Source organism: Hyla sarda, chromosome 4 (genome assembly GCF_029499605.1).
Source record: "Hyla sarda isolate aHylSar1 chromosome 4, aHylSar1.hap1, whole genome shotgun sequence".
In the NCBI taxonomy this organism is placed as follows: domain Eukaryota; kingdom Metazoa; phylum Chordata; class Amphibia; order Anura; family Hylidae; genus Hyla; species Hyla sarda.
The window spans coordinates 245308720-245332416 of record NC_079192.1 but is presented as its reverse complement, the minus strand read 5'-3'; the positions used below and the strand labels follow the sequence as shown (position 1 = coordinate 245332416).

The following is a 23697-nucleotide window of genomic DNA, read 5'->3' as shown; positions in this document are numbered from 1 at the left end:
GTGCAGGTTATACACAGTTTATACAGTGCAGGTTACACACAGTCTATACAGTGCAGGTTACACACATCCTATACAGTGCAGGTTACACACAGTCTATAAGTGTGAGCTCAGCACAGCCTGCACCTTGGAGCACTGAGCAGTGTGTACTGCAGACAGGGCGGGCTCAGCCATACTGTGGAGCAGACACCTCTATCACTACTTCACGGGACGTCCCCCAGCACAAAGTCCAGGAGAGCGCCCTCAGGCAGCCCGGCTCCTCCCACACGTTTCTGATCACATGCCGATGATGTCATCAAAGGTCCTTTAGCCATAGAGCATCGTCCCGCAGTGGAAGTGAATGAGGCGGCAGTGAGTGAGTGCAGCAGAGCCGGTAACTTCTCTTCAGCCATTCCCGGAACTGACAGAGCCGAGCCATGGAGCTGGAGAACAAAGTGAAGAAGGTGAGAGCTGGGTGTGCACGGCTAATGGGCAGGTGGGGATGGGCTGTGTGGCATAGAATACTGAGGTGTGTGCACCTGGTGTATGGGCACAATAGCTGGGATGGGCATGTACAGGGAGCGGGCACACTATGTAAAAGAAAAAACTTACAATGACTGAAGAGACTCATTCATGTGCATGGGATCCTGTAGGCTGTGTTCACATGTAGCTGATTTATTGCGGAACCTTCTGCACACCTCATCTAGATGAATGGAACAGAAAACGGCTGTGTGTGAACATATCCTAAAAGACTGAATTTATGATTCCCTGTATCGGCACAGAGTGGCAAAATAGTGTAAAATATGATACCTTCAATAGAGAAAAATAAAATGATATATATTATTGAACTAGTTGTATGTACAAATAAAGAATGAGATTTATTCTAACATGTATGTCCAAGCAGGGCCCTTGCAGTGGACTATACCGTAGATAAAAATGCGCATATATATATATATATATATATATATATATATAATGAAAAAATATAGCACAATAGAATAAAAAAAGATAAATTAAAATGTAGGGGAATACAGCCCCCCCCACCCCCCCACACAGTCTTGTGATAATGTATCACTGTATAAATATATAATATTGTAGCTGTGTCCAGTAAGTTGTTGTATCCAATATTGTTTACTGTGGATAGTTGGTAGTAATAAATAGAGGTGAGCGAACTTACAGTAAATTTGATTCGTCACGAACTTCTCTGCTCGGCAGTTGATGACCTTTCCTGCATAAATTAGTTCAGCTTTCAGGTGCTCCGATGGGCTGGAAAAGGTGGATACAGTCTTAGGAAAGAGTCTCCAGCCCACCGGAGCACCTGAAGGCTGAACTAATTTACGCAGGATAAGTCATCAACTGCCGAGCCGAGAAGTTCATGACGAATCGAATTTACTGTAAGTTCGCTCATCTCTAGTAATAAAGTTTGGTGCTCTGCACCGCCGGACAGGTGGGAACTTCCGGGAGATGGTATTAGGCCGGGTTCACATCACGTTTTTGCCATACGTTTTTTCAATCCCTTTTTTTAAAACCTTGGTTGACCACGTTTTTGTCTCCGGTTTAAAAACCGTACTGCAACCGCATACGTTTTTTTTTTTTTTTTTAAACATGGATGTCAATGGGAAACGCACATATATAATGTTCTATACGGGAAACCGTATACGGTTTTTACATGTGCATTTGCATCCTAAAGTCCCCACCCACCACCACTCCCATTAAAAATGGGCAAAATGATCAAAAACGTATGTGTTTTTTTAATAAAATCTGATGGATCTGTATGCACTTTTAAAAACAGTATACGGTTTAAAAAACGCATACGGTTTACTTTTTCCCATACTGTTCCATCCGTTATTTTGCCGTACGGTTTTCTTTAGAAAAACGGATTTAAAACAGTATGGCAAAAACGTAGTGTGAACCCAGCCACAGTGGTAGGTGAGCCTCGCTCCTGCAGACTGGCACGGCTGTGCAGCCGGGCCGAAGATGTTATCCGTGTGGTGGTCTCGCTGTGTGTCCGGGGTGGCACAGACTTGTGTCCGGCCGACAGATGGTTGCGGGGAGAGAAGGGTTGCAGTAAACCGGTGAGTGGATGCAGGCGACGTCTTTGTGTATTCCAGCGCTAAAAAGCGTGCGTCTGTCTGTACAGTGGTCCTCAAACTAGTTGCAAGTCGGACACAGTTCTTATTTGGGGTGGTCTGTATATATTTTTTTTGGTGTGTGTGTGTATGTATATGTATGTATGTGTGTGTGTGTGTGTGTGTATATATATATATATATATATATATATATATATATATATATGCGAAACGCGTTTCAGGGTGACACCTTCTTCAGTAGTGACCCATCTAGGTTGATGCATAAATAAAATAAATATTTTCTTACCATTTACACTGGACAGGGATAATAACATCACCGCTTAGTACAGTGTTTTTCAAAGAGTGTGTCTCCAGGTGTTGCAAAACTACAACTCCCAGCATGCCCGGACAGCCGTTGGCTGTCTGGGCATGCTGGGAGTTGTAGTTTTGCAGCAGCTGTAGACACACTGTTTGGAGCACACTGCCCTAGTACTTGTGATGTCTATTGAAGTGATGCAAGCTGTACCAGTGACCAAAATCTCTACTAGGTCCTCGGTGCAGAATATCTGGCAATGTCCAGCAATGGTTTGTTTGTTGATAAAGTGATAGCCAGCACAGCCATTGTATTAGTCATAGCAGCAAATAGGAACGCCCTTTAACCCCTTTGCTGCCAAAGGTTTCAGGACATTCCACTCCTGGCAGCTGGGACAGTTTTATTAGGCTTTTGGCATTGACAAGTAAATCTAAACTAATACAATGCTATTATGTCCACAAGCAAACAGGGATATATATATATATATATATATATATATATATATATATATATATATATATATATATAATTTATTTATTTTAATTTTTTTTTGTCAAAAAATAAAAAGAACCTGAAAAGAACTTCTGGAGGAATTTACACAGACCAGTGTCTGAGACTAGTCTTAGGCTAAGTTTCCACTTGGTTTTTTTCTGGCAGTTTTTGGATATCTACCACTGCAGTTTTTGAGCCAAAGTCAGAAGTGGATCCATAAGGGAGGAGAAGTAAAAGTCCTTCCTTTATATGGCCTATTGCTTTTGAGTACACCTCTGGCTTTGGCTCAAAAACTGCAGTGGTAGTATTCCAAAAACTGCAAGAAAAAAAAAAAAAAGTGGAAACTTAGCCTTAGGCCACTTTCACACTTCCGTAATGACCTGTGAATTATGGCCGTCAAACTCTTCGGAGAAAAACATCAATGTGAATGTAGCCTTAATGAGCATCTGTGGTACAAGGATTCTTGTACATCCTGCCATTCTTGAGCTATGAGGGTATGTACAGTCATGGCCGTAAGTGATGGCACCCCTGACATTTTTCAAAAAAATGAAGTATTTCTCACAGAAAAGGATTGCAGTAACACGTGTTTTGCTATAGACATGTTTATTCCCTTTGTGTGTATTTGAACTAAACCAAAAAGTGTGTGGGGGGGGGGGGGGGGGGGGAAGCAAATTGGACATAATGTCACACCAAACTCCACATATGGACTGGACAAAATTATTGGCACCCATAACTTAATATTTGGTTGCACACCCTTTGGAAAAAATTACAGAAATCAGTCGCTTCCTATAACCATCAATAAGCTTCTTACACCTCTCAGCCGGAATGTTGGACCACTCTTCCTTTGCAAACTGCTCCAGGTCTCTCTTATTGGAAGGGCGCCTTTTCCCAACAGCAAATTTAAGATCTCTCCACAGGAGTTCAATGGGATTTAGATCTGGACTCATTGCTGCCACTTCAGAACTCTCCAGCGCTTTGTTGCCATCCATTTCTGGGTGCTTTTTGATGTATGTTTGAGGTCATTGTCCTGCTGGAAGACCCAAGATCTTGGATGTAAACCCAGCTTTCTGACACTGGGCTGTACAGTGTGACCCGAAATCCGTTTGTAATCCTCAGATTTCATGAGGTCTGGCACACATTCAAGGCACCCAGTGCCAGAGGCAGCAAAACAACCCCAAAATATAATTGAATATCCACCATATTTCCCTGTAGGTGCTGTGTTCTTTTCTTTGTAGGCCTCATTCCGTTTTCTGTAGAATGTTGTGCTTTACCAAAAAGCTCTATCTTGGTCTCATCTGTCCACAAGACATTTTCCTAGAAGGATTTTGGCTTCAAGTTCATTTTGGCAAAATGTAGTCTTGCTTTTTTATGTCTCTGTCAGCTAGAGATGAGCGACGTGACAATGATTCGATTTGTCACAAACTTCTCAGCTTGGCAGTTGCTGACTTTAGCCTGCATGAATTAGTTTAGCTTTTAGGTGCTCCGGTGGGCTGGAAAAGGTGGATACAGTCTTCGGAGAGAGTCTCCTAGGACTGTATCCACCTTTTCCAGCCCACTGGAGCACCTGAAAGCTGAACTAATTTATGCAGGCTAAAGTCAGCAACTGCCAAGCTGAGAAGTTTGTGACAAATTGAATCACTGTAACTTCGCTCATCTCTAGTGTCAGCAGTGGGTCCTCTTGGGTCTCCTGCCATAGCCTTTCACTTAAATGTCCACAGATAGTTCGCGCTGACACTGATGCTCCCTGAGCCTGCAGGACAGCTTGAATATCTTTGGAACTTGTTTGGGGCTGCTTATCCACCATCCGGACTATCCTGCGTTGACAACTTTCATCATTTTTTCTCCTCCGTCCATGACCAGGGAGATTAGCTACAGTGCCATGGGTTGCAAACTTCTTGATAATGTTGCGCACTGTGGACAAAGGCAAATCTAGATCTCTGGAGATGGACTTGTAACCTTGAGATTGTTGATATTTTTCCACAATTTTGGTTCTCAAGTCCTCAGACAGTTCTCTTCTCCTCTTTCTGTTGTCCATGCTTAGTGTGGCACACACAGACAAACAATGCAAAGACTAAGTGAACTTCTCTCCTTTTTTATCTGCTTTCAGGTGTGATTTTTATATTGCCCACACCTGTTACTTGCCCCAGGTGAGTTAAAAGGAGCATCACATGCTTGAAACAATCTTATTTTTCCACAATTTTGAAAGCGTGGCAATCATTTTGTCCAGCCCCTTTTGGAGTTTGGTGTGATATTATGTCCAATTAGCTTTTTTTTCCTCCCTTTTTTGGTTTAGTTCCAATTCACCCAAAGGGAATAAACATGTGTATAGCAAAAGATGTGTTACTGAAATCCTTTTCTGTGAGAAAGACTTCATTTTGTTGAAAAATTTCCGGGGTTCCAACATTTACGGCCATGACTGTAAATTCTGACAAAGCCAGATAGGTAAGATTTTATTTAACCCCTAAAGTACAAAAGATATATACGTACGTGCTGTGCCCTTTCCTGCTGTATGAATCGTACTCAGGAGCTGAGCATGCTTCATATATATAGTGGTTCCCGATTGCTATGAGCAACTGGCACCTATAGTTAAAGGGGTACTCCGCCCCTAGATATCTTATCCCCTATCCAAAGGATAGGGGATAAGATGTCAGATCGCCGGGGTCCCGCTGCTGGGGATCCCGGGGATTGCTGCTGCAGCACCCCGCTATCATTACTGCGCAGAGCGAGATCGCTCTGCACGTAATGACGGGCAGTACAGGGGCCGGAGCATTGTTATGTTACGGCTCCACCCCTTGTGACGTCACGGCCTTCCCCCGTCAATACAGGTCTATAGGAGGGGGCGTGGCGGTCGCCCCCTGCCATAGACTTGCATTAAGGGGACGGGCCGGGATGTCATTAGGGGCGGAGCCATGATGTCACGCTGCTCCGGCCCCTGTATCACCCGTCATTACGCACAGAGCGAACTCGCTATGTGCAGTAATGATGGCGGGGTGCTGCAGCGGCGATCCCTGGGGTCCCCAGCAGCGGTACCGCGGCGATCTAACATCTTATCCCCTATCCTTTGGATAGGGGATAATATGCTAGGGGCGGAGTACCCCTTTAATGCAAGCCAGTTAGCTCAAGGTGCTGATGGGGTCCACTGCGATTAAGTCATGATTAGCTGGGAGGGCCATTACCTGCCTCCATGCCGTCCGATCGGTCTATGGCAGGCTGGAGCAATGGAGCACCGATAAAACTGATCAGTACTGTGCTATGGCATAGCATTGAACAGTATATGCAATCTAAAGATTGCAAGTAACAGTCCCCTATAGGAACTAAAAAATAAAGTCCCATCAAAACAAGTATGATGAATAAATGAGCCCTCATGCATCCCCATTCTTCTGTAGGTGGAAAATTGAGTGTTGTGGACGGCGAGGAGGAATAAAACTAGAAACCTAAATTTGCAGTTTTATGTTATGTTTTTGGTGAAAAACAGCATCAATTAAAAAAATTATAATAATAATGTGGTGTCACCTTTTGAAAATTTTGGGAGCTTCAGATCTGCCCCCTCCACACCCTGCCCATGGCTCCGCTCTACACCAGTTGCTTGGTGTATGGACTCAGGGCTTGGACTGCCACAATCCTAACAGGTCACACTGTATAAGACATTGTTCACTTTATGTTTGTGGTGTATATCTAGAGTATACATACGCCCAAAGAGTGTCCTTTTGGCTTTTGTGGGGGAGATATGTGTTGAGCATTATTGGGTTCCCCACCCAGGACATGTAAGCAGGAAATGACTAACTGCTTCTGATGTATTGCTGGTAGCTGTGAGAAGGAATGGACACTAGTACAGTACTGTAAACCACAGCTACAGCCTGGTGTCAGCAGCCGAGTGATTCAATGTGTTTGGAAACATAGTAGAAGCTTCCTGGAACAGAATTCCACGCGTTATTTTTTTCTTTAGTTGGAAATCATCTTCTTAAAGGGGTACATCGGCCCTAATACATCTTATCCCCTATCCAATGGATAGGGGATAAGATGTCTGATCGCCGGGGTCCCGCCGCTGAGGACCCTTCAATCTGTCACTGCACACCCACCTTTTGTGAGCTCTCTGCAGCGCTGCAGGGCTCCAAATGTGTAGCATGACGACGACGAGGCCAGAGTATCACCTCCTCCCATAGACTTGCATTTAGGGGCGGGGCATGATGTCACACAGGGGCGGAGTCATGATGTCACGATACTCCAGCCCCTAAATGCAAATCTATGGGAGGAGGCAATACTCTGGCCTCGTGGTCGTCATGCTACACATTTGGAAAGCTCACAAAGGTGGGTGCGCGATCAGACATCTTATCCCCTACCCTTTGGATAGGGGATGATATGTATTAGGGGTGGAGTACCCCTTTAAAGGGAAACTGACAGATTAACCCCAGTAACCTGAATATACAGGTGCTTAATATAGGTGATCCTGCGTAAAACTACGTATTCCTTAGAAAAGGTAAAGAAGATGTTGGCTCACACAGGCCAGGTGCACGGCCAAACTGTGTAGAACATGGACAAGAAATTATATATATATTTTTAATTATAAAGCATTTAAAAATACAAGAGAAACAAGTAAGCTAATGTGTTTTGGATTTATGATCCTAAGTCGTAGCCATCCTTAATTTTACCCCTAACACAATCTTGCAATGTGCAAATGAACTCTTAACCCTTTGGGGACGGAGGGTTTTTCCGTTTTTGCACTTTAGTTTTTATTCCTCCTTACCTTTTAAAGATCATAACCCTTTCAATTTTACACCTAAAAATCCATATGATGGCTTATTTTTTGCTCCATCAATTCTACTTTGTAATAACCTCAGTCATTTTACCCAAAAATCTACGTTGAAAAGGAAAAAAAAATAAATCATTGTGCGACAAAATTGAAGAAAAAATGCCATTTTGTAAATTTTTGGGAGCTTCCGTTTCTACACCGTACATTTTTCAGTAAAAATTACACCTTCTCTTTATTCTGTAGGTCCATACGATTAAAATGATACCCTACTTATATAGGTTTGATTTTGTATTACTTCTGAAAAAATCATAACTACATGCAGGAAAATGTATACGTTTAAAAATGTCATCTTCTGACCCCTATAACTTTTTTATTTTTCCGTGTACGGGGTAGTATGAGGGCTAATTTTTTGCGCTGTAATCTGAAGATTTTAGTGGTACCATTTTTGTATTGATCGGACTTTTTGATCGCTTTTTCAAAATGTTTTCATGATATAAAAAGTGACCAAAAATACGCAATTTTGGATTGTTGAATTTTTTGTGCATACGCGATTGACAGAGTGGTTTCATTAACGATACATTTTTATAAATCAGACATTTCTGCACGCAGCAATATCACATGTTTATTTTTATTTAAAAAGTTGTTTTTTTTTTTTTTATGGAAAAGGGGGGTGATTCAAACTTTTAATAGGGAAGGGGGTTAAATGATCTTTATTCACATTTTTTCCCCACTATTTTTTGCAGTGTTATAGCTCCCATAGGGGCTATATCACTTTACACACTGATCTTTTACATTGATCAATGGTTTCTCATAGGAAACCATTGATCAATGATTCTGCTGCTTGACTGCTCATGCCTGGATCTCAGGCACTTAGTAGTCATTCAGCGATCGGACAGCAAGGAGGAAAATAGGGGACCCTCCTGCTGTCCTACAGCTGTTCGGGATGCCGCAATTTCGCCGTGGCGATCCCGAACAGCCCCCTTAGCTAACCGGAATTCGTTTACTTTCCTTTTAGATGCGGCGTAAGGGTTAATAGCGCGCGGCAGCACGATCAGTGCTGTGCGCTATTAGCCATGGGTCCCTGCCGTTGTTAGAGGCCCGACCCGGGCCTCTAGAGGCGTGGCCCTGCGTTATAGAAAGGGAGTGGGCGAAGGGCGTACCTGTCCCCAACAGGTTAACTGCACCAGAGGCACGTTTGAAGACTATTTGCAACTCTGATGCCATCCCCAGGTCCGGTTCATGCCGCTCCGCTTAGGCTACTTTCACACTACGTGTTAGGCTCAGTAACAAACGGGCGTTAAGGGCTCTTTTCTTTATTTATTTTTTTCACTTTTAGTGCCATTAACATCCGTTATTGTAACTGCGCCTAACTGGAGTCATAATGGGCAAAGAGGATCCCATTCACTTGAATGGGATTCCTCTAATGTCCGTTATGACTCCCATTATTCCGCCGGGAGAAAAAGACTTTGCAAGCACAAATTTTTCTCCCGCTATCTTCTAACAGCCGGTACACTGATGGGCACAAACGTCAGTGTGAAGAAGCCTTTTCAATATAAATGTCCTTCATCTCCTTGATAAGCAGGGCTGTGTGAACAGGACCCAGGGGACTGTATCAGAGGTGTAGATAGTCTTCAAACCCGCCTCCAGTGCAGTTAGATGTTGTTTTTCAGAATTGGCTGAATAGATTGGGGTAAGGAATACATAATTCTACTCAAGATCACCCACCAGTATATTCACGTTAGTGGGGTGCGTCCATCTGTCAGTTTCCCTTTAACATGAACAGTTATGTCCTACACTTCACTACATACACATGATTTTGCAGTGTCTAATTCTGAGTATATGGCAGGAAGTTTTGGATGATGGAAATCAGGTTAAGTGCAGTTTTCAAATGAAGAATGTGAATGCACTAAGCAGCTCTGAATATCGTTTCAGAAAGCGGTTGTACCCTGAATCCCAGGACCCCCGACCCTTGACTATTTTTATTTTTAACATTTCAGTGGTTGTGTGTGTAGTTTTTTTTTTTTTTTTTCTTGTCATTTTATAAATATTACAGTTTAGTTATTTAATAGGACTCTCCAACTTGTATGTTTTGAGTAGGACTACTTTATGTTGCCATGATCACTTATCATTGTGACAACCTAAATAGGAACTATTTACCTATACATAGGTTGCTTAGTAAATGGCATGAGTGAATTTCATCTTCACTTATCCAGGCATAGCCACGCCCTTGTATGTATGTTTAGGCATCTAGTTAATAGAGAAGTCATGGCACTTGTTAGGCAAATCGATATTGTTTGAATATGGCCTATGTAGGTATATTGTACAAAATTCAAGGTAAATCTGTTTCTGAAACAGATTTCTCTTTCGCATATTGCCATACAGATTAGTGTTAATTCAGTGGGGGTAGTCTGTGACACTACATTGCTGAATAGTAATGAACATGCTGTGGATTTTAACCTCTTCCCAGAATTAATTGATTTTCCTCAGCTGTTCATCACAATCCTCAAACCCTGCCAACTCCCTGTCCACAGCCCTCATGCAAGTTTCCCATCCAGAACATTGGGCTACACAGCAGACTATGGCCCTCATTTACTTAGAAAATCGGGTTTGAAGTCTATCATGCTTTCTTACCCAACTGCTTTTTTCCCCCGGTATTCATTATGTCGCATCCTGTTTGTCGCACGTGGGTTTTGTTGGTTTTGGTTTCCAACTCCTCTGAGTTGTCGGGGAAAAAATCCACAACAATTCAACAAATTCGGGTTGGAAACCTTTATAAATACGTGGGAAAGCTCAGAAATGTCGGGTGACGCCCCTTTTTCGGGTTTGGGAGAATCCACATCGGGTCCGTCGGGAAAAAATGTCGCATCGTGTCGCAGACTGGCGCACGATGTCTGCGACATGGCGCAGACAAAGATGCGCCAAAAAAAAAACGACAAAACAAGTAGGGTTTAGAATAGTAAATGAGGGCCTATCTCTCCACACAGCAAGTCTGCAAGACCTGCTATATTCGTTGCCTGTCTGCTCCTCTGCCTTTGGCATTGTTCAGCACAAGGCAGCATAGTATAAACATGCCTAATTTTTTCCCTCAATGTCCCAATAAAGATATTTGTGTGTATAACCATGAGATAGAGATGCAGAATGTAGGGGCTGGTGAGAGTTGGTGATATCACTCAGAAGGTGGAACTTGCACTCAGAGACAAGATCCAGCTGTGCCTCTTGTGACAGCAGAAGATGATGGCTTGTAAGGGGAAAGCTGCTGAGACAACACTACACACAAAATTTAAGAGCTAGACAACTTCCTGTTTGGGTAAATCAAGCTGTAGCCAGTACAATTTGTGATAACGCAGTATAAGTAGGTTAGATATCATGGGTTTATAGTTTATTTGTTCTGATCCCGTCATTCCACTTTAAATGGTGCCATTAGGCTAAGTTTCAACTTGGTTTTTTTCTGGCCCCAAAAAAATGCCAGAGAAAAACGCTACAGCATAACTAAATTTTGTATAGATTTTTAAACAGGGATCAATTTATGTGGGCGGGCAGGGAACTATAAATGTAGCCGACAATAATAAAAATGTAGAAAGGGGTATACATTTAAATGTAAAAATATATATATTTTATAATTAATTTTGTTAAACTTTATTAGTAATGTCTTTTAATAATGTGTTTAATAAAGTGTGTGTGTGTGTGTGTGTGTGTATTTTTTTCACTTTTTTTTATTTTTTCTTCATTGTTTAAATTTTTTAGGTAGTACTACTACTTCCAGCATGGAACACACTGTTCCATGATGGGAGTAGTAGTTCCTGTACTAATCGCCCCGGGTGTCACAGATCACATGACACTTCTGACACATGATGCGATGGTCCATAATATACCGTATTTTTCGCCCTATAAGGCGCACCGGCGTATAAGACGCACCCAATTTATAGGTGCAAAATCTAAAAAATAAAGATTCTGAACCCAACAGTGTTCTTCAACCTGCGGACCTCCAGATGTTGCAAAACTACAACTCCCAGCATGACCGGACAGCCGTTGAAGACCACTGGATAGGAGGTAGTACTCACGTGTCCCCGCCGCTCCAGACCTGTCGCCGCTGCCCTGGATGTCGCTCCATCGCTGTCGCCGTGTCCCCATGGTGTCCCCGACTCTCCGGACGGCTTCTTCCCCGGGATCCACGCACTCCGTCACCGTCATCATGTCGTTATGCACGCGCTCCTATTGGATGACTGGACGGCGTGCGCAACGACGTGATGACGTCGAAGGAGAGCGCCGGCCAAGCAGGGGATCCCGGAGCAGACACCAAGGCAGGTAAGGTCCTGTAAGCTGTTCGGGACGCCGCGATTTCACCGCAGCGGTCCCGAACAGCCCGATTGAGCAGCTGGGTTAGTGTCACTTTCCCTTCAGACGCGGCGGTCAGTTTTGATCGCCGTGTCTGAAGGGTTAATACAGGGCATCACCGCTATCGGTGATGTCCTGTATTAGCCACGGGTCCCAGCCATTGATGGCCGCAGGGACCACCGCCATAAGGTGTGTGTATTCGCCGTATAAGACGCACCAACTCCCCCCTCCCCAGTTTTGGGTAAGAAAAAGCGTGTCTTATACGGCGAAAAATACGGTCGCAGAGATGCAGAGCGTCTCTATACAGCGCTTGTATTTCTGCACTATACTCCGGCCAGCCAGTAAGGTGAATAGAAATTCACATCACTTATTCATATTTTCCACCCAGAGTGGTGATTGGCCGGATGGTGGCAGCCAATCACCGCTCTCAGAGGGAAATATGAATTATTGATGTGAATTTATATTCACATCACCGGCTGGAGTATAGTGCAGAGATGCAGACCAGAGGGCAGGAGAAAGCCGCTCCACATTTCAGGGATGAAGGATGATCGCAGCGGGTGTCAGGAGTGACACTCGCTGTGATCTGTCCTTAACTGCAGGTACTACTGCTCCCAACATGGAGAACACTACTCCATGCTGGGAGCTGTAGTACCTGCATTAATAGATGATAGCTGTGGATGTCATTTTTGCCACCTATTGCGATCTGTCTATTAATGCAGGTACTACAGCTCTCAGCATGGAGCAGAGTGTACTCCATGTTGGGAGCAGTAGTACCTGCAGTTAAGGACAGATCACAGCGGGTGTCACTCCTGACACCCGCTGTGATCCTCCTGTATAATGTATAGATGCGGGCGGGTGGCCGGCCGCTCTTCTATGGTCGCCTGCACTGACATATATATACATACATACATACATACATACACATACATACAGCTATTCATATTTCCCGCAGAGTTGTGATTGGCTGGAACCAAACCATCCCACCCGCATCTATACATTACACAGGAAGATCGCAATGGGTGTCAGAAGTGACACCCGGGGCGATCTGTCAATTAGTACAGGTACTACTACTCCCATCATGGAACAGTGTGTTCCATGCTGGGAGAAGTAGTACTACCTAAAAAATAAAGAAAAAAAAAGTTAAAAACACACACACTTTATTCAACACATAATTAAAATACATTACTAATAAAGTTTAACAAGATTAATTATAACAAATATATTATTTTTACATTTAAATGGCTCCTTTCTACATTTTTATTGTCGGCTACATTTTTAGTTCCCTGCCCGCCCACATAAATTGATCCGTTTAAAAATTTTAGAAAAATTTCCTTAGAAAAAAGATAAATTTAGTTAAAGCATACCCGTCGGATCCAGCAAAAAAATATTTTTTTAATATATCACTCAGTACCTAATCCTGACCATGTACATCTAATTTTTGTGTCTAGCACCTTTTATTTTTTTTTTACACTTTTAGTTTAGCTCACTAGTCTGAACTCCTCAAAGGAAGTGGCCTCACTGTGCAGGTCTCCGCCCCTCCCTCAGTATGCTGTCTGCTCACATCTCCCCTAGCATTAGCAAAACTACAATTTCCAGCTTGTCCTCACTGACAGTAGCGGGGCACAAGCTGACAGTGGGAGGATTTTTCCTCCAGCTGTGACCCCTGCACTCACAGCTGTCAATCAAGGAAGTGTGTCCATGACATAGGTGATGATGCATGGACACAGCAGGACTAGTATGTGTCCAAGCAGGCAGGGGGCGGGCAGTTGTCTGACTGGCTTTTTCAGTATGAAATACCGAAAATGTTCTAATGAAAGCAATTGCAAAACCTATTGGTTATACATGCTTTACAACATATCAAAAGTTTTTGTATCTGACAGTGCCCGTTTAAAAAAAAAAAAAAAATGGTACCCTAAGAAATTTTATTTAAAAAAAAGATATCTCCATCCATTTTTTGGATCGCTAAAGTCCAAAAAAAGAATTAAAAACAGCCTGCAAAAATGTGTAGTTTTTCTTGTTTTTTTTTTTAACCCCTTAACGATGCAGGACATATATTTATGTCCTGCGCCGGCTCCCGCGATATGAAGCGGGATCGCGCCGCGATCCTGCATCATATCGCGTCGGTCCCGGCGCTCATCAACGGCCGGGACCCGCGGCTAATACCACACATCGCCGTTCGCGGCGATGTGCGGTATTAACCCTTTAGAAGCGGCGGTCAAAGCTGACCGCCGCTTCTAAAGTGAAACTGAAAGTGACCCGGCTGCTCAGTCGGGCTGTTCGGGACCGCCGCGGTGAAATCGCGGCGTCCCGAACAGCTGACCGGACACCGGGAGGGCCCTTACCTGCCTCCTCGGTGTCCGATCGACGAATGACTGCTCTGTGCCTGAGATCCAGGCAGGAGCAGTCAAGCGCCGAGAACACTGATCACAGGCGTGTTAATACACGCCAGTGATCAGCATAGGAGATCAGTGTGTGCAGTGTTATAGGTCCCATACTGCAAAAAAATGTAAAAAAAAAAGTGTTAATAAATGTCATTTAACCCCTTCCCTAATAAAAGTTTGAATCACCCCCCTTTTCCCATAAAAAAAATAAAACAGTGTATCAAAAATAAAAAAAAATAAACATATGTGGTATCGCCGCGTGCGTAAATGTCCGAACTATAAAAATATATCATTAATTAAACCGTACGGTCAATGGCGTACGCGCAAAAAAATTCCAAAGTCCAAAAAAATTTTGGTCACTTTTTATACCATTAAAAAAAATGAATAAAAAGTGATCAAAACGTCCGATCAAAACGTCCGATCAAAACAAAAATCATACCGATAAAAACTTCAGATCACGTCGCAAAAAATGAGTCCTCATACCGCCCTGTACATGGAAAAATAAAAAAGTTATAGGGGTCAGAAGATGACATTTTTAAACGTATAAATTTTCCTGCATGTAGTTATGATTTTTTCCAGAAGTGCGACAAAATCAAACCTATATAAGTAGGGTATCATTTTAACCGTATGGACCTACAGAATAATAAGGTGTAATTTTTACCGAAATATGCACTGCGTAGAAACGGAAGCCCCCAAAAGTTACAAAATGGCGTTTTTTTTTCGATTTTGTCGCACAATGATTTTTTTTTTTCCATTTCGCCGTGCATTTTTGGGTAAAATGACTGTCACTGCAAAGTAGAATTGGCGACGCAAAAATAAGCCATAATATGGATTTTTAGGTGGAAAATTGAAAGGGTTATGATTTTTAAAAGGTAAGGAGGAAAAAACGAAAGTGGAAAAACCCTGAGTCATTAAGGGGTTAAACTCCCATAGACTTCCATGGGAGAAAAACATTTTCAGGGGGAAAAAACGCTGTAGGCTCAACATGCTGCAACTTTGCAAAACTGCCAAGGAGCTAAAAAACACCAAAAAAGAGTGAATTTTTTTTATTTTTTTTTGCAATTGCTCATTGATTTACAGCTAACATCTGGCCGCAGCATTTTTTCAATGAAGAAACGCCATGGGGGCCTTTTTGGCGTTTTTTTTTTTTGGGGGGGGAACGCTCAAAAAATAAATAAATAAACAAGTGGAAACTTAGCCTTATAAAATACATCTCCTCTGACAAGTTTTAAAGGCCATGTCAAGGGGAAAAGTAAGTTATTTCTCTTCTAAGATGTGGATGAAAAAAATTGTAAATTTGCTGTTGCTCTAAAATTTATATTAGTAATAAAATCTGCAGATAAAATAAAAGTATCGTGGATGATCCTTTCTCTCTTCCATAACTAGCAATATCAACGTTGTCTTGGTTACAAAATATTTTTTTTGTTACAGTCTGGTTTATCTGGTTGTTCTGAATTAAGCATATTGTTTATGGACACATAACCTAAATAATGACCTTGCATAAATCATTGCTTGCCAGTCCAAAATTCTTTTAGAAAATAAACAAATGTAAATCAAACCCAACAAACTAAAATCGAACGCTTTCTCCCAAGTGTTTTCTGCATGTAAAAACCTAGGCTACAAAAACTAAGACTACACAGAGCTCTTGTAGCCTGTAGCTGACTTACTTTGGGATGATGCAGGGTCACAGTAAGAAATCAATGGTCTTTGGACCAATCACGAAAGGTTGTCTGGGCTAACAAGTAATGTTTCCTCCAAACCATATAGGATGGTTGACTAGACATCCATGAACAGTATAAAGCGGTTTCCCTTGGGTGCACAGTTGAGGTCAGTGGTGGCTTCCATAGCCTCGACAGCAGTTTCTGCCATGCCCTAAGACCATGGGTGAACTCAAATAGAGAAAAAAAAAAAAAAAAAACAGACATCTACAACATGCACAATGATCTAAGACTTTTCGGCAACATTCATTAAAGGGGTTCTCCGGTGCTTAGACATCTTATCCCCTATCCAAAGGATAGGGGATAAGATGCCTGATCACGGGAGTCCCGCTGCTGGGGACCCCCGTGATCTTGCACGCGGCACCCAGTTTGTTATCAGTCCCCGGAGCGTGTTCGCTCCGGGACTGATTACCGGTGACTACAGGGTGGGCGGCGTGTGACGTCTCCCCCCCCCCCCCCCTGCCCCCGTGTGATGTCACGCTCCGCCCCTCAATGCAAGCCTACGGCAGGTGGCGTGACAGCTATCACGCCCCCTCCCGTAGGCTTGCAATGAGGGGCGGAGCGTGACATCACACAGGGGCTGTGTGAAAGATCACGGGGGTCCCCAGCGGCAGGACTCCCGCCATCAGGCATCTTATCCCCTATCCTTTGGATAGGGGATAAGATGTCGAAGCAACGGTGTACCCCTTTAAACTAACAGATCGTTTGTGTACTTCATGATCAGGAATTGCAAGCCCATTAGCCACGTCACGGCCCCCCTATAAATAGCGGTTCCCTAGCATAAAATGGCGGTGCACTGAACGGCGACCACCACTGCAACACCAGTGCCCACAGGGGGAACGGCCCATTGGCAGAGCAGTCCCAATGCCTTCTGAACCAGACCCTGGGCCGCTCCTCCCCACAAACATGGCACCACGGCAGCAACAGTTCAGGCGGCATTGGGCCTGCTCTGCCATTCCCCCTGTGGACACTGGTGTTGCGACGGTGGTGGTCGCCACTCAGTGCTGCGCCATTTTATGCTAGGGATGTTAGGGGCCCGCTACTTACAGGTGGCTGTGACGTGGCTAGCGGGCTTGCACTTCATGATCATAAAGTACACTAATGACCTGTTGGTTTAATGAATGTTGCTGAGAAGCCTTAGATCATTGTGCATGTTGTAGATGTGAGACCATGTCTGTTTTTATTTTTTGTCTATTTGAATTCACACTTTAAATGCTATAGGGACCTGTTTGCTGACCTTCTGCATCCATATATCCAAGAGGGCTTACTGCAACTACAGTGCCATCTTTCCACAGGACCACTGTCATTAGATAAAAATCACTAAGGGGTGGTTGAAGAAACACTATAACAAATTCTACACCCCGGTTTTGCCTCCAAGCTTACCAGACTGTAACCCTATTTAATAGGTTTAGCATATACTGAAACAGACTGTGGGAGCTGTGAGATCTCCAAACAAATGTGAACAAATGTCGCACGACTGTGATAACTAAATCGCACGTAAGCAAAATCCAGGAAACCCGCTTACAAAAGCATTTTTCAAACAGAAACATTTTCCCTTATGCTAATAGTCAAAGTTCTTTATCTACCCTTTATTACCAGTATCTACTGGCCGTAACGCACCCTGACTGGCCTGCCTGGCACTAAATAGCTGCAGTCAAACTATCCCGAAACTATCCATCCATCCTCAGAGATTATAAAATATTAAAAACATATTATGCCGCACCTTGAATATCCGTACTCTGGAGGCTTTTTTATTAAATTTTGAGCCTGCATTTTGTGACAATAGGGGGCAGTCTTGCGCCAGGAAGGAAGACAGCGCAGCACAAACAGCCACATAAACAATAGTGAAGCCACAAAAAAAAATATATAAAAAGTCTAGGTACGTTACCCACCCCAAAATGGGCATGAAGCTGTGTTACGATGGATGTTTCTTTTCAAGGAAAAATTTTAGTGCCACATATGGGTTATTTACCTTGTCTCTAAAAATTCTTACACAATTATTTTGTGCCTTATTCTATTTTAACACAACATGAATTTTAAAATGTAGTTGGTACGCCAGCATATACGTGTCCTAAAATTAACAAGGTGTATTTTCAACCTTAAAATTTATAGTTATTAGTTATAATACATTTTTCTATAACTAACATTAATGTAGTAGCTTTGTTTCATGATGCAGAACAAGAACAGTTGTTAAAGTGGGTGTTAATGTCTGCAGACGTATGCACTTTCTGTAAGCCAGGTTGGACCTGGAATACATATGTGACTTTTAAATAGAGATGCAAAGTAAAAAAAATAATAAAAATACTACATGAGCAGATTTCAGAAATGTGCTTAGGAATAAGCAAAAATCAAAAAGTTGCAGCATGTATAGAAAAGTCGCAGGTGCGACTTTTTTACGCAAAAAAAAAATCTACTACAGAGCTTGATAAATCTCCTCCTTAGTGTTTTTGCTAAATGGAAAATGCCCACTAAAAATATATATTACTAGCGAAGTACCCGGCGTTGCCTGTTTTTTCCTTCATAATCCCTGTTGGGGAGGAAAATCAACAAAGGAGGAAGCTTTTGACTTCAAATCCCATCCCCATATATTGTTGTCATATCCCGGCCTCCTATCCCGGCCTCCTATCCCGACATCCTATCTCGTATACCAGGTATTGAAATATCCCGGGCAGCATCCCGGGCAGCGGCATCATCATCTGAGCGGCGGCCGGAAAGTGCGTCGGAGAAGGCTGCAGTGAAGATCGCGATAAGTGATCTTCACTGTGGCCTTCTAAAAGCTGCAAAACTACAACTCCCAGCATGCCCACACAGCCAAAGGCTGTCTGGGCATGCTGGGAGTTGTAGTTTTGCAACATCTGGAGGGTCACAGTTTGGAGACCACTATATGGTGGTCTCCAAACTGTAGCCCTCCAGATGTTGCAAAACTACAACTCCCAGCATGCCCAGACAGTCAGGGATGCTGGGCGTGTAGTTCTGCAATATCTGGCCCTTCAGATGTTGCAGAACTACAACTCCCAGCATGCCTGGACAGTCTGGGCATGCTTGGAGTTGTAGTTTTGCAACATCTGGAGGGCTACAGTTTGGAGGCCACTGTTCTTCCCCAGTTGTTGCATAACTACAACTCCTAACATGCCCAGAATGTCCAGGCATGCTGGGAGTTGTAGTTCTGCAACATCTGAAGGGCCAGATATTGCAGAACTACACGCCCAGCATCCCTGACTGTACGGGCGTGCTGGGAATTGTAGTTTTGCAACAGCTGTAGGCACACTGGTTGGGAAACACTGAGCTAAAGTCTGTTTCCTAACTCAGTGATTCCAACCCGTGTGCCTCCAGCTGTTGCAAAACTACAACTCCCAGAGTGCACTGACAGACCGTACATGCTGGGAGTTGTAGTCTTGCAACAGCTAGAGGCACATGGGTGGAATCACTGAGCTAGAGTCTGTTTTCTAACTCAGTGGTTCCCCACCAGTGTTCCTAAAGCTGCTGTAAAACTAAAACTCCCAGCATGTACAGTCTGTCGTTGCATTCTGGGAGTTGTCATTTTGCCACAGCTGAAGGTTTGGGGCGCCCCCCCGCCCATGTGAATGTACAGGGTACATTCACACGGGCAGGTTTACAGTGGGTTTCCTTCAAGGAAACTTACTGTGAACCCCTGCCTGTGTGAATGTACCCTAAAAACACTACACTACACTAACAAATAATAAAAAGTAAAACACTACACATACACCCCCTTACACGTCACCCCCCCCCCCCCCTCCCAATAAAAATGAAAAACGTCTCATATGGCAGTGTTTCCTAAACGCCGCCTCCAGCTGTTGCAAAACCACAACTCCCAGTGTTACTGGACAGCCATAGACTGTCCTGGCAGGATGGGAGTCTTGCAACAGCTGGAGGCACCCTGTGGGAGACACTGCTGTAGGGTTTTGGTGGAGACAAGCCCCGTCCACCCCTACTGCAAATTCCTTATTCAGGCCTCAAATGCGCATGGAGCTCTCTCACTTCAGAGCCCTTTCGTATTTCAAGGCAACAGTTTAGGGCCACATATGGGGTATCTCCGTACTCGGGAGAAATTGGGTTACAAATTTTGGGGGGCTTTTTCTCCTTTTACCCCTTGTAAAATTTCAAAAATTGGGTCTACAAGAACATGCGAGTGTAAAAAATTAAGATTTTGAATTTTCTCCTTCACTTTGCTGCTATTCCTGTGAAACACCTAAAGGGTTAACAAACTTACTGAATGTCATTTTGAATACTTTGAGGGGTGCAGTTTTTTATAATGGGTTAATTTATGGGGTATTTCTAATATGAAGGCCCTTCAAATCCACTTCAAAACTGAACTGGCCCCTAAAAAATTCCGATTTTGAAAATTTTGTGAAAAATTGGAAAATTGCTGATGAACTTTGAAGCCCTCTGATGTTTTCCAAAAGTAAAAACTCATCAATTTTATGATGCAAACATAAAGTAGATATATTGTATATGTGAATCAAAATATTATTTATTTAGAATGTTTATTTTCCTTACAAGCAGAGAGCTTCAAAGTTAGAAAAATGCAAATTTTTCAAATTTTTTCATCAAATTTTGGAATTTTTCACCAAGAAATGATGCAAGTATCTACAAAAATTTACCACGAACATAAAGTAGAATATGTCACAAAAAAACATTCTTGGAATCAGAATGAAAAGTAAAAGCATCCCAGAGTTATTAATGCTTAAAGTGAGAGTGGTCAGAATTGCAAAAAATGCTCCCATACTGTTATAATGGGCTCTGTCCCCAAGGAGTTAAACATAAGCCCCGCCCCTGGCAAATGGGGGTGAGTAAGGGTTAAATCACCTATCCTATGTTTGTTGTTGACATATAAGAAACATGTGTGCCAAGTTTCATGTTAATATCTTTAGCCGTTTGAAAGTTTTTGTGGAACATGCGCATATATATTATATATATATATATATATATATATATATATATATATATATATATATATATATATATATATATATATATAAAGACAAAAAATATTGCAGCACAACTCAAAAAATATAGTGGGTGCCAAGCAAACCAGGCCCGATCAAGGCCAGCAGATACTAGAACCAAGCAAAAAGGTGCAGCACTCCAATTCCGGTAGAAAAAGATTTGTGTATTTATTCACCACATCTCAAAAATACAGCAACGTTTCAGCTCAACAATAGAGCCTTTCTCAAGCTTAGTGACAACTGCTAGGTAGGGGGTTTTTATACCCAATCAAGTGTGTATAATCAACATACAATTAAAACAATCCAAAGTGTGCAATTCGTAATCAATACAGTGCAGTAGATTAATAAGTGCTCATACATAGAGTACTATTATAGTACATAAAGTGCTGGATGATTAAAAACATATACATAAATAAGAAATGCTTGAAACTGTAGACTCATAGTTAATAACATAATTATTGGTATGTAAAACACCTGTAGTGAACATGATTATATAATATAATCGCATGGAAGAACTCACCCGCTCTGTGTGTCTAATGGCGCTGACGGCTTGTGGTATTCGGCTGTGCGCGTGCGCCAACCTTCTGATGCGGTCGGCTCGTACTGACTCGCCGGACGCATGCGTCAGAAACCAAAACAAACAAGTCATGTGATAAAGCACATGACTTGTATGTCAGCTGACCCGTTGCCACGGATACCTCCGACGCAACAAGCTGTCGTAGGTGTCCGAAACGGGAAATGTATAATGAGTACATAGAATAACATGTGGTGGATGTGACATTATTGGTGTAAAACATCACTAGTGCGTAATATTAACCAATTAGTACTAGAACATAGCAAGTACTAGATAGTGCTTGATATAACACCTGTGCATAAGTACTCAAAATTAAACACATAAACATTCTGTGAACATACATTGTAATATTATTATGTGTAATTGTATAAGGATTCAATTGAATCTAGAGTGTGTTCCACCCATATAGAGGGTCATAGAGGAAGAGGACACCAGGGGATGGTCAGGGATTCTCTGGGTCAAAACGGATAAAAAATAATAAAAATATAAAAAATAAAATAAAAGAATAATAAATAAAGAAGATGTAATAAATATAAAAAAATATAGAGAAAAAAAATAAAGAAATAAATATAAATAAAATCCATCATCAAGTAAAAAAATTTTTTTAAAAAACAAATTAAATAAAGAAACAAATAATTAAATAGGATACAAGTTGTGGTCACATGATCTCCAACTGAAGGCAAAGGGACTGGTGTGTGTGTCACTTAACTCCCTGGTTTGTAGGGTACTGGTTGAGCCACCTAACAAGAAGCCCCACCAACACCACCAGAAGTCTCTCCGGTACAGAGGGAACAGAAGACCCCTACCTCCAGAGAAACTCCATCTACAGCCAAAACGGGAGTGTGCCCGCTATTTCAGCAGCACCTGCTAGGACACATATAACACACCATCCCTCATGCATGCCAACCTGTTCTAGGGTAGACCATCAAGATATAGTAGATAAAGGAATAAAGAAATATAATAAAAAGATAAAAAAATATAGAAATATTAAAATAAAAAAATATAAAAAATAAAAAATAGAAATAAACAATATGAAAGAAATCAAACAAATATATTTAAACCAAACAAATATGTTTGACCCAGGTACCTGCACCAACCACAGGTCTGACCTATACCTATGACCACCCGTGGATGTCTACTTATAAGAAAGATATAATCAATCCATTTCAAAATCTAAATATAGTGCCACAACCACCATAGTTAATGTACTGTTTTTATTGGAATAGATGGAGCAGAATAAGCAAATACAACTATTCAGAGCGTGTGATGTTCTTCCAGCGTCTTGTTCAAGTATTGTAACAATCTGAAAACATAAACAAATAAATAAATATTAATAAAGGCACAGCAATAGTCACATAAAATGCTTAGAATAGAGGTAAACATGATCATGAGCTTTCGAGACACGCAAAAATTTCCTATATAGTGTTAAACTCAGCGTTCATACCATGTGGACGTAAAGAATTTAACCTGTGTATCCACCAAAGCTCCTTCTTTCTAAGTAAAGCCAGTCTGTCGCCGCCCCGACTGGGGATGGGGACATGATCAATGGCCATAAAGCGAAGATCTTTCTCATCATGTTGCATCTCGCTAAAGTGTTTAGATACCGGTAGGTCCATTTTCTTACGTCTAATGCAGTACCTATGATTGTTAATCCTCGTTTTGAGGCTCCAAGTGGTTTGTCCGACATACAAAAGTTGACATGGACACATTAGTACATAAATGACCCATGTGGAGTCACACGTCAAAAAGTGTCTAAGTGTGTAAATATAATCTGTTTGGGGATGTTTGAAATTAGAGCCCTTCATCATTTGTGTACAATTTATGCATGAGAGACAGGGGTATGAACCCAGCCTCCTACTGGTAAGGAATGTTTGTCCCCCCGTCTTCTTTTTCAATGCTGTTGTGTTTACCAATTTGTCCTTAAGGCTAGTTGACCTCCTATAAGACATCAATGGGTTAGATTTGAATTCTTGAATATTTGCAAAACTATTTTGTAAAATATACCAGTGTCTATTAATTATTCGTGAAATAGCTCCACTGCGTACATTGTAGTTAGATGTAAAAGGAATCCTTTTTTCTGTAATTCTTGGTTTGGGTCTGAGTGTAGTCTCCCTATCAAGGG

The 23697-nt window shown here is 42.2% G+C and overlaps 1 protein-coding gene across 1 annotated transcript in view; it reads left to right on the top strand.

The window, feature by feature from the left end:
- The first annotated feature begins 297 nt into the window (after positions 1 to 297).
- The window catches only part of TES (testin LIM domain protein), an 89190-nt gene continuing 65790 nt past the window's right edge, over positions 298 to 23697 (top strand). Inside the window, exon 1 of the mRNA XM_056573858.1 lies at positions 298 to 440. Coding sequence (XP_056429833.1) covers positions 414 to 440 — 27 coding nt within the window. The 5' untranslated portion in view covers positions 298 to 413. The remainder of the gene's footprint in view (positions 441 to 23697) is intronic.